This window comes from Apostichopus japonicus, chromosome 2 (assembly GCF_037975245.1).
Source record: "Apostichopus japonicus isolate 1M-3 chromosome 2, ASM3797524v1, whole genome shotgun sequence".
In the NCBI taxonomy this organism is placed as follows: domain Eukaryota; kingdom Metazoa; phylum Echinodermata; class Holothuroidea; order Aspidochirotida; family Stichopodidae; genus Apostichopus; species Apostichopus japonicus.
The window spans coordinates 10584207-10596847 of record NC_092562.1 but is presented as its reverse complement, the minus strand read 5'-3'; the positions used below and the strand labels follow the sequence as shown (position 1 = coordinate 10596847).

The following is a 12641-nucleotide window of genomic DNA, read 5'->3' as shown; positions in this document are numbered from 1 at the left end:
CTGTTAAAAATATATTAGATTAAGTTGGCACTTCTCCTGAATTATAGGATGAAAAATTCTTGAACTAGGACTATGATGATGAACAAATTATTGATTTTTTTTCATATACCCAATAGATTGCCACTAAAAAATTCCTTTAAACAATTAATGAACTTAATGTGGATAATAGTAAGAAAACCATATTGTAAGCAGTGTGGAGTTGCCCAAGGGTTACCCATGGTGTAGACATCTACTAAACTGATATATAAGTTGAGATTTGTTCTATTGAGTTCACTGTATGTATGGTGTAGAGTGAAGTCCAATGTTATTTCATTAGTGGTTCATAGTTGTTGAGTTATTGCACATTGTTGTACTTGATTGATGGTTAAGAAATTGTTTTCAATGTTTCTGAACCTTTCATTGAATCAAGTCATGAAGAAACTCTATTTACTGAAGGGTTCCTATATGCATAGCTGATCCACGGCTTTAGCTGCAATGTGCATTGTAGTGTTTTGCCATTGTAACTCCTACATGACTAGTTAGCTATATTTTCTTCAAATGTGTATATTTATGGAGGTATGATTATGTATGCATGTCTAAGTCAATTTGATCATTATCTCTTCAGTGGACACCACACCCCCTGATATTATGGGTTGCCCTCAGATCGTGGTGGAGACTGTTGAGATAGGTGTTACCAGTGTCCCTATGTTTTGGGTAGAACAAATCGTGACTGATATTTCGGGAACTGAACGATTGAACTCTAGATCCCATTAGCCAACACAGTCATTTATCGTTGGGTTGACAACAGTGACGTATGTGTATTCTGATGCTAGCAATAACATCGCCAGATGTATTTTTAATGTCATAGTAACTACAGGTTTATCTGCTAAATGTCTTTAGCGTGAACCTTTAGATTAAAGATTAAGAAGTGTTGTGGTAATGTTTGTTTAGTTCATTTTCTTGAAGGATCGAGTAGACAGAGCTCTTGTTGGTGTTTTGGTCTACAGATTTTAAGAAACATAATAAAGACTAAGAATGACTGCCTTAATATTGATGTCCTTTTGTTAAGTTTCCTTTTCTTTTCATTTCTTTCAGTTAATACACCTCCATCTCCACCTACTTGTCCCAACATTCAACCTGTCACCAGCTTTCAGGGAAACTTTGGTCAGTTTGTAACATGGGATATTAGCAGCTGTGTAGATAGTGAAGATGGCTCTATCACTCCAGTATGTAATGAAAAGAGCGGAGACCTCTTTCCGGTTGGCCAGACACCCGTTCGTTGTACCTGTACAGACTCGGCCGGAGCTTTATCGGAATGCGAATTCAGCTTTACTGTACTGGCTGGTAAATTTTGATTGAAAACTACTACAATTTTGCCAATTTTCAAAGGTCATTGGCAGTCAACATAAGTCAGAGTATGAAAACCTTTAAAACACAATAACTCAAAAAATACATAGTTTTGATCTTCATACTTAATATGTAGCTCTAGTTTGGTAATTGCAAACACCCTACCTGAATTTGGTGGAGGTCAGAGGTCATTTGCGGTCAAATGATCTCAAAATTGGCAAGATGCTCTTTGAGTTATACTAGATGACTTTGGCTTTGGCAGTCAGTTGTGAAAACATTTCATGCTCTGTAAACTATGTCATGTAACTCTCATTGTGCAATAACAAAAATTAAAGGGATGGATGGTGGCAGAGCTGATTTGCTAGCTCACAATTGGTAAACGAAAATCTCATTTGCTCATACGTATTAAACATCTATGTGAGGCAAAAGGAATCTATGCGATGGTGATGGTGATGGGGTGTTTGTGTGTGGGTGAATGATGCTTTGGATTGTCAAACCTGATCAGTTAAAAGCTGATGTCATAGCTTAATTTCATCCTTGGTGTTTGGATCTAATGCAAATGCTATTATGATGAATGGGGTTTTCTGTCAATGGTTTTAAGTAGAAAAAAGTGTTGTGGTAATGTTTGTTTGGTTCATTTTCTTGTAGGGTCGAGTAGACAGAGCTCTTGTTGGTGTTTTGGTCTACATATTTTGAGAAACATAATAAAGACTAAGAATGACTGCCTTAATATTGATGTCCTTTTGTTAAGTTTCCTTTTTTTTCATTTCTTTCAGTTAATACTCCTCCATCTCCACCTACTTGTCCCAACATTCAACCTGTCACCAGCTTTCAGGGAAACATTGGTCAGTTTGTAACATGGGATGTTGGCAGCTGTTTAGATAGTGAAGATGGCTCTATCACTCCAGTATGTAATGAACAGAGCGGAGACTTCTTTCCGGTTGGCCAGACACCCGTTCGTTGTACCTGTACAGACTCGGCCGGAGCTTTATCGGAATGCGAATTCAGCCTCACTGTACTGGCTGGTAAATGTTGATTGAAAACTACTACAATTTTGCCAATTTTCAAAGGTCATTGGCAGTCAACATAAGTCAGAGTATGAAAACCTTGTAAAACACAATAACTCAAAAAATACATATTTTTGATCTTCATACTTAATATGTAGCTCTAGTTTGGTGATTGCAAACACCCTACCTGAATTTGGTGGATGTCAGAGGTCATTTGCGGTCAAATGATCTCAAAATTGGCAAGATGCTCTTTGAGTTATACTAGATGACTTTGGCTTTGGCAGTCAGTTGTGAAAACATTTCATGCTCTGTAAACTATGTCATGTAACTCTCATTGTGCAATAACAAAACTTAAAGGGATGGATGGTGGCAGAGCTGATTTGCTAGCTCACAATTGGTAAACGAAAATCTCATTTGCTCATACGTATTAAACATCTATGTGAGGCAAAAGGAATCTATGCGATGGTGATGGTGATGGGGTGTGTGTGTGTGGGTGAATGATGCTTTGGATTGTCAAACCTGATCAGTTAAAAGCTGATGTCATAGCTTAATTTCATCCTTGGTGTTTGGATCTAATGCAAATGCTATTATGATGAATGGGGTTTTCTGTCTGTGGTTTTAAGTAAAAAAAAGTGTTGTGGTAATGTTTGTTTGGTTCATTTTCTTGTAGGGTCGAGTAGACAGAGCTCTTGTTGGTGTTTTGGTCTACATATTTTAAGAAACATAATAAAGACTAAGAATGACTGCCTTAATATTGATGTCCTTTTGTTAAGTTTCCTTTTTTTTCATTTCTTTCAGTTAATACTCCTCCATCTCCACCTACTTGTCCCAACATTCAACCTGTCACCAGCTTTCAGGGAAACATTGGTCAGTTTGTAACATGGGATGTTGGCAGCTGTTTAGATAGTGAAGATGGCTCTATCACTCCAGTATGTAATGAACAGAGCGGAGACCTCTTTCCGGTTGGCCAGACACCCGTTCGTTGTACCTGTACAGACTCGGCCGGAGCTTTATCGGAATGCGAATTCAGCCTCACTGTACTGGCTGGTAAATGTTGATTGAAAACTACTACAATTTTGCCAATTTTCAAAGGTCATTGGCAGTCAACATAAGTCAGAGTATGAAAACCTTGTAAAACACAATAACTCAAAAAATACATATTTTTGATCTTCATACTTAATATGTAGCTCTAGTTTGGTGATTGCAAACACCCTACCTGAATTTGGTGGATGTCAGAGGTCATTTGCGGTCAAATGATCTCAAAATTGGCAAGATGCTCTTTGAGTTATACTAGATGACTTTGGCTTTGGCAGTCAGTTGTGAAAACATTTCATGCTCTGTAAACTATGTCATGTAACTCTCATTGTGCAATAACAAAACTTAAAGGGATGGATGGTGGCAGAGCTGATTTGCTAGCTCACAATTGGTAAACGAAAATCTCATTTGCTCATACGTATTAAACATCTATGTGAGGCAAAAGGAATCTATGCGATGGTGATGGTGATGGGGTGTGTGTGTGTGGGTGAATGATGCTTTGGATTGTCAAACCTGATCAGTTAAAAGCTGATGTCATAGCTTAATTTCATCCTTGGTGTTTGGATCTAATGCAAATGCTATTATGATGAATGGGGTTTTCTGTCTGTGGTTTTAAGTAAAAAAAAGTGTTGTGGTAATGTTTGTTTGGTTCATTTTCTTGTAGGGTCGAGTAGACAGAGCTCTTGTTGGTGTTTTGGTCTACATATTTTAAGAAACATAATAAAGACTAAGAATGACTGCCTTAATATTGATGTCCTTTTGTTAAGTTTCCTTTTCTTTTCATTTCTTTCAGTTAATACTCCTCCATCTCCACCTACTTGTCCCAACATTCAACCTGTCACCAGCTTTCAGGGAAACATTGGTCAGTTTGTAACATGGGATATTAGCAGCTGTTTAGATAGTGAAGATGGCTCTATCACTCCAGTATGTAATGAAAAGAGCGGAGACCTCTTTCCGGTTGGCCAGACACCCGTTCGTTGTACCTGTACAGACTCGGCCGGAGCTTTATCGGAATGCGAATTCAGCCTCACTGTACTGGCTGGTAAATGTTGATTGAAAACTACTACAATTTTGCCGATTTTCAAAGGTCATTGGCAGTCAACATAAGTCAGAGTATGAAAACCTTGTAAAACACAATAACTCAAAAAATACATATTTTTGATCTTCATACTTAATATGTAGCTCTAGTTTGGTGATTGCAAACACCCTACCTGAATTTGGCGGAGGTCAGAGGTCATTTTCGGTCAAATGATCTCAAAATTGGCAAGATGCTCTTTGAGTTATACTAGATGACTTTGGCTTTGGCAGTCAGTTGTGAAAACATTTCATGCTCTGTAAACTATGTCATGTAACTCTCATTGTGCAATAACAAAAATTAAAGGGATGGATGGTGGCAGAGCTGATTTGCTAGCTCACAATTGGTAAACGAAAATCTCATTTGCTCATACGTATTAAACATCTATGTGAGGCAATAGGAATCTATGCGATGGTGATGGGGGTGTTTGTGTGTGGGTGAATGATGCTTTGGATTGTCAAACCTGATCAGTTAAAAGCTGATGTCATAGCTTAGTTTCATCCTTGGTGTTTGGATCTAATGCAATACTATTATGATGAATGGGGTTTTCTGTCTGTGGTTTTAAGTAAAAAAAAGTGTTGTGGTAATGTTTGTTTGGTTCATTTTCGTGTAGGGTCGAGTAGACAGAGCTCTTGTTGGTGTTTTGGTCTACATATTTTAAGAAACATAATAAAGACTAAGAATGACTGCCTTAATATTGATGTCCTTTTGTTAAGTTTCCTTTTCTTTTCATTTCTTTCAGTTAATACTCCTCCATCTCCACCTACTTGTCCCAACATTCAACCTGTCACCAGCTTTCAGGGAAACTTTGGTCAGTTTGTAACATGGGATGTTGGCAGCTGTTTAGATAGTGAAGATGGCTCTATCACTCCAGTATGTAATGAACAGAGCGGAGACTTCTTTCCGGTTGGCCAGACAACCGTTCGTTGTACCTGTACAGACTCGGCCGGAGCTTTATCGGAATGCGAATTCAGCCTCACTGTACTGGCAGGTAAATGTTGATTGAAAACTACTACAATTTTGCCAATTTTCAAAGGTCATTGGCAGTCAACATAAGTCAGAGTATGAAAACCTTGTAAAACACAATAACTCAAAAAATACATATTTTTGATCTTCATACTTAATATGTAGCTCTAGTTTGGTGATTGCAAACACCCTACCTGAATTTGGTGGAGGTCAAAGGTCATTTGCGGTCAAATGATCTCAAAATTGGCAAGATGCTCTTTGAGTTATACTAGATGACTTTGGCTTTGGCAGTCAGTTGTGAAAACATTTCATGCTCTGTAAACTATGTCATGTAACTCTCATTGTGCAATAACAAAAATTAAAGGGATGGATGGTGGCAGAGCTGATTTGCTAGCTCACAATTGGTAAACGAAAATCTCATTTGCTCATACGTATTAAACATCTATGTGAGGCAAAAGGAATCTATGCGATGGTGATGGGGGTGTTTGTGTGTGGGTGAATGATGCTTTGGATTGTCAAACCTGATCAGTTAAAAGCTGATGTCATAGCTTAATTTCATCCTTGGTGTTTGGATCTAATGCAAATGCTATTATGATGAATGGGGTTTTCTGTCTGTGGTTTTAAGTAAAAAAAAGTGTTGTGGTAATGTTTGTTTGGTTCATTTTCGTGTAGGGTCGAGTAGACAGAGCTCTTGTTGGTGTTTTGGTCTACATATTTTAAGAAACATAATAAAGACTAAGAATGACTGCCTTAATATTGATGTCCTTTTGTTAAGTTTCCTTTTCTTTTCATTTCTTTCAGTTAATACTCCTCCATCTCCACCTACTTGTCCCAACATTCAACCTGTCACCAGCTTTCAGGGAAACTTTGGTCAGTTTGTAACATGGGATATTAGCAGCTGTTTAGATAGTGAAGATGGCTCTATCACTCCAGTATGTAATGAAAAGAGCGGAGACCTCTTTCCGGTTGGCCAGACACCCGTTCGTTGTACCTGTACAGACTCGGCCGGAGCTTTATCGGAATGCGAATTCAGCCTCACTGTACTGGCTGGTAAATTTTGATTGAAAACTACTACAATTTTGCCAATTTTCAAAGGTCATTGGCAGTCAACATAAGTCAGAGTATGACAACCTTGTAAAACACAATAACTCAAAAAAAAAAAAATTTTTGATCTTCATACTTAATATGTAGCTCTAGTTTGGTGATTGCAAACACCCTACCTGAATTTGGTGGAGGTCAGAGGTCATTTGCGGTCAAATGATCTCAAAATTGGCAAGATGCTCTTTGAGTTATACTAGATGACTTTGGCTTTGGCAGTCAGTTGTGAAAACATTTCATGCTCTGTAAACTATGTCATGTAACTCTCATTGTGCAATAACAAAAATTAAAGGGATGGATGGTGGCAGAGCTGATTTGCTCATACGTATTAAACATCTACGTGAGGCAAAAGGAATCTATGCGATGGTGATGGTGATGGGTGTGTGTGTGTGTGGGTGAATGATGCTTTGGATTGTCAAACCTGATCAGTTAAAAGCTGATGTCATAGCTTAATTTCATCCTTGGTGTTTATATCTAATGCACATGCTAATGTGTATGGATGAAGCAATCCTGCTTCAAAGTCAGTCTCTTTGCAAGTGGATTTGCCAGGGACTACCATACAATGGAACTCCACATAATATATTTGATGCCCGTGATTATATTGTAGTGGGGCCGTCTCACGATCCTGGCACATTCTTCAAATCTGGGCTGACAATTGTCACAAACCTTTTTACGGACACTACCGGCAACTGGGCTCTTTGTTCATGTTATGTGAATGTAGAAACAAGGTAGTAAAAAGGCACTTATAGTGACTGTGGAAATGTGCAAATTTCTGACATGAAATATAATTCAATAACAAAATTCAACTTTTGACATTAGGCACAGTAGTCACAATAATTCTTACCATATACATAAACAGATTCCTGGTGTGGATGATGTTTTGTTATTTAGAAAAGAACTTTTTAGAGATGTCAGTCCTACTTTCAGTTGTATTAACCTTATAAATCTCAGCAAAGTTATGACGTTTACTAGTTAATTGTATGCATGTCCAAATTCTTGATGAAAAACTATAGTTAAAGAATAAAAGCGAACCATGCACTTCAAACATTCCCGAAATAAACTAGAGTTCAGTATTAAATGAACTTTGAATAGTAGACTGTACCACTGGCAGTATCATTAACAACTCACACTCACACTCACCAAATTTACTACTGAATCAGAACTGTCGACCGGGCAGCTCGTACCCTGTTGGTGAAACTAGTTGTCTGTATCTGTTTGTGGATTATATGTTGTTGTATTTCAGAGGGCACTACCCCACCAGAGGTTTTCCAGTGTCCAGGCGAAGTCAGAGAAATAGTTGAGTTGGGTATAACATCAACCGTAGTGCTTTATGATGAACCATTCGCTACCGATAACTCCAATGCACCAAATTTACTACAGACTCAGACCTGTCAACCTGGCGGCTCGTACCCTGTTGGTGAAACTATTTGTCTGTATCTGTTTGTGGATCCTGATGGGAACAGCAATAGCTGCACATTCCTTATAATAGTAACAACAAGTATGTTTATGTCTTTTATCTGTCATTACTGCATGTCAATAATATTGTTTAATTCCATAAAGGTCACTTTTGCAACACATTTCAACTTTGTCATGGACAAATAGTATAATTATAGTTTTAAATTGTCTTGGTTGTTGTCCTATTGCTGCAACATCTTTGACCACTTTAGGTTGATCTTGCTGTAGTGGTTTCAGTAGCTCATATTCAAACTACATTCATAGAAGTGAATCTATATGCTCAATGCCTATTATCACCATTGCAGTTCACTAGTGTAATTACACAATTTTGGGTAGAATTACATTGTGTTGAAAATTAGAAAACTCACATTTTAATGTTTTTCTCATTATCTCCCCCACCCATATTACCTCATCAGTTGATACCGTTCCACCAGTTATTTCTGACTGTCCACCACAGCAGACTGACACAGTTGAACTGAAACAAACTTCTGCACAAGTTGTATGGTTTCAACCTTCTGCAACTGACAATTCCGGAACAGCTACTCTGCAAACTCAGACACACAGTCCTGGAGATTCCTTCGCGATAGGACAAACAACTGTGATGTATCTATTTGTGGATCCGGCAGGAAACACAGCAACCTGTGGATTCTTTGTACTTATTCAGATAGGTATGTACTTCATCAGATGATTTTTTATTAAGATTTTTCCTAGTTTTTGGTTTTCGAGAAAAATTGCACTGTTGCTATTGTATTTTTCGTTTTCACCGTTATTTTTTCAACTGATATATGCTGACAAAAAAAAATTGTATCGAAACTGCTAAATCTACAGGAAATGTGTTGAATATAGTAAGTCAATACAGAATGAAGCAACTGAACAGTATTCACAATTTGGGTTAAAGATCCAAAGACTCCTTCTTCTTTCCTTTGCCCTGACGCTGGTACTACTGTGTATCACTACAGAGAAATGACGCCTTTAATATAATCTTCAAGTTCTATGCTTTACCAATGTTTTCAGATTGACTTGTGAATGCAAGCCTTATTATTTTGTTTAACTGTGCACCTCTTCACGTCACCAGATTCTCTGGGTAATAATCGATCGAGCGTGTTGGGTTTTTGTAAATGTTAGCTCTTTTCGTCTTTGTCCACAGTGTCATATGGTTTCTATAATTAGAAAGTTGTGCAGTGGACAAGAGATTACACTATTTGAGTTTGTGAATTATTACGTTCTGAATGACCCTTGCTTAGTAATCAATCATATGCCTGATTAATATTAATATATCCAATAATATTACAGAAGTAGTGTATATATATATATAAATATATATATATATATATATATATATATATATATATATATAAATATAAATATATATATATACATATATATATATTTATATGTATATAAATATGAAAATCGTAATGAGTTGGAAAATCAAGAACAGTGAAAAAACTTTCAGCCTCCACCGGGATTCGAACCATATATATATATATATATATATATATATATATATATATATATATATATATATATATATATATATATATATATATATATATATATATATATATATATATATATATATATATATATATATATATATATATATATATATATATATATATATATATATATATATATATATATTATATATATATATATATATATACGTACATTTATATATATATATATATAGATACATTTATATATATTTGATGATCGCTCAACGCGTGAAACTTAGGGTTACAACTACTGTGTTACAACTACTAGTGTTCCACTAGTTTCAACATATATTCCGCTCTGTCAACCAGACATAGAGCATTCTGCGCCAAGATAGACGCCAACCAACCAACTCTATATATGTATATATATATATATATATATATATATATATATATATATATATATATATACGTGCATTTATATATACGTGCATTTATATATTCTGCATTCTGCGCCAAGATAGACGCCAACCAACCAACTCTATATATGTATATATATATATATATATATATATATATATATATATACGTGCATTTATATATACGTGCATTTATATATATATATATATATATATATATATATATATATATATATATATATATATATATACGTACATTTATATATATATATATATAGATACATTTATATATATTTGATGATCGCTCAACGCGTGAAACTTAGGGTTACAACTACTGTGTTACAACTACTAGTGTTCCACTAGTTTCAACATATATTCCGCTCTGTCAACCAGACATAGAGCATTCTGCGCCAAGATAGACGCCAACCAACCAACTCTTATATATGTATATATATATATATATATATATATATATATATATATATATATATATATATATATATATATATATATATATATATATATATATATATATATATATATTATTTATTTATTTATTTATCAGAGAAGGGTTCCAATAAATCCCCTTATTATGATTTATTGGTTGTTTTCATTACGCTCACTTCCCCAAATGTTTCAGAACTAGTTATATCCTGATATGAACGTTTTCTCTCATTACTTTAGCGACGGAGCTTGAAAATGAACTCATGGATATTATTAATGTAAGTTTTAACTTCCGTCGTAAACTGTTTTAATGCTGCTTTCGTTTTTAATTTCTCCAAAAAACAAAACGTTGCTTGATAACTAAAACATTTTGAAATATATGGACAAAGTTGAGCTTTCTCTCGGAGGGGGGTGGGTCATATTGTACTGAAGTGTTGATAAGGTGTGTGGGGGGAGTTTGGTGACCCTCTTTTGGGACATCTTACATAACTTGAATTTTCCAAGGTGTGTTTTCTGTTAATAAGCATTCTTATAATTTGGTGATGAATAATATTGTTAACCATTATCGATTCTTATCACATTATTGCCCGGGTATTCCTCACGCCCGCCATTTTCTTTCCCATTTACGTTTATACTTGAATTCTATGCAGAAAATTTCCGGAGAAAACACAACCACCAAAGAGGTTGTGATGTTCTCAGAATCGATAGCAGAAATATCGGATGTTGAAGACTTTTTGGAAGAAGATCCACAGAGGGTAGAGTTGGTCATCTCATCTCTGGAGTCAGTCGTGAGAGCAGGAGAGGCCTCTATTAACGTAAGCAGATCAACAAACTGTCTTATGAAATATAGTGCATATGCTAAGTGTGGGGTAAATGAGAATCACAAGCAACTCGCCATCATATCTTCAGAAATATACGGAGTCATGTATGGCTTGAGTTTGGAACGGTGCCATGGTTAATTGGGATGGGGTGGGAAAGGGAATATGTGTCGGGAATGATGATGAGAGGGGAGAGACATAATAGAGGATGTCACGTATAAAAAATATAATTGAAGTACAATCTACAGTAATTTTGCGTTTATTCAATTTTCTTTTTCTCGGTTATAGGTGACGGACCCAGTGGTAAGAAGCATCAACAATCTTATGAATCTAGACCGAGATGTATTAGAGGATGGCATGATTGAAGGAGGAAGGGCTGTGGCTGCATTAGAGGGACAAATCACAAATTTTCAGACAAATGATGGAAATTTCTCCACAGTTCTTGACAACGTTGGGGTAACTGCGGTTAAAATAGATGCAAGGAGTGTCGGTAGTAGCTTAGCTTATGCAAATATATTGCCGGAAAATGAGACACTGCTAGTCGATGGCTCTCTTCAAGAAGGTAGTACTCGACTATTCTCTGATGGAGACGCGATACCTCTCGAGAAAACGGCTACATCCATATCGGTACCAACAACGGTTTTAGACTTGCTTGGAGGAGGTAAGAAAGTCTCTTTTACACATCAGTGTAACTTTACAGCAGTTACGTAATCAGTTTTGCAAAATGATGATACTTCTTTAGTACATTAATATGAAGGAAAATTGGAAATAATTCAAATATGATGTTAACTAATTTTAAGGTAGCTCATTTTAAGTATAGTAAAACTGTATATAAATTTTTCCAATTCCAGCTGGCGTCGAGTTGACAGCTGTTCCAGTAACTTTCATAATCTATGGTAATGACGTTCTGTTCAGGCCATCAATGCCGACAGAGGCAGAAGAGAATATTGAAGAGGAAGATAAGTCCACAGTAACTGAAAGGGTTGCAAGTCAAATCATCTCCGCCATTATACGAACTGAGAATACCAGCATCGTAAAACTCCCTCAGGATTCACATGTGATCGCAACATTCCTATCAAATCTGGTAAAATGATTTCGTGTGAAAAGAGTTTGCAAGTCCCAATCATATAAATATCTTTATCTGTAAAACTCTGCAATCTGCACTTTTAAAAGCTTACTGGTACAAATACAGTCCACAACGCTCATCCCAAAACTTAACTCTTAATTAGAACTATCTACACATATGTAGTTACATGTCTGTGAAAGTTTTGCCAACTTTGACGGTAATTGTTTAACAAATTTCAAAATGGCAGCAAACTATACATATTATGTATTTATATTACATATTTATTTATATATATATATATATATATATTATTTATATATATATATATATATATATATATATATATTCTAACACAGTATTCCTTATTTGTCAATTATGAGTCATATCTTATTTCTTTGCTTTTGTCTAATAATATTTTCTTTTGGAGTACACATTTCTTTATTGTATATACATATATATGGTATGTATGGTATGATATGACCACAATACATGA

At 35.6% G+C, this 12641-nt stretch overlaps 1 protein-coding gene across 1 annotated transcript in view; it reads left to right on the top strand.

Annotated features, from left to right (window-relative positions):
* Positions 1–12641, top strand: part of LOC139977724 (uncharacterized) — a 60128-nt gene that overhangs the window by 40775 nt on the left and 6712 nt on the right. The window contains exons 7-18 of the mRNA XM_071987245.1: positions 1075–1323; positions 2103–2351; positions 3132–3380; positions 4162–4410; positions 5186–5434; positions 6211–6459; positions 7751–8005; positions 8379–8630; positions 10505–10542; positions 10915–11079; positions 11371–11743; positions 11934–12166. Coding sequence (XP_071843346.1) covers positions 1075–1323; positions 2103–2351; positions 3132–3380; positions 4162–4410; positions 5186–5434; positions 6211–6459; positions 7751–8005; positions 8379–8630; positions 10505–10542; positions 10915–11079; positions 11371–11743; positions 11934–12166 — 2810 coding nt within the window. The remainder of the gene's footprint in view (positions 1–1074; positions 1324–2102; positions 2352–3131; positions 3381–4161; positions 4411–5185; positions 5435–6210; positions 6460–7750; positions 8006–8378; positions 8631–10504; positions 10543–10914; positions 11080–11370; positions 11744–11933; positions 12167–12641) is intronic.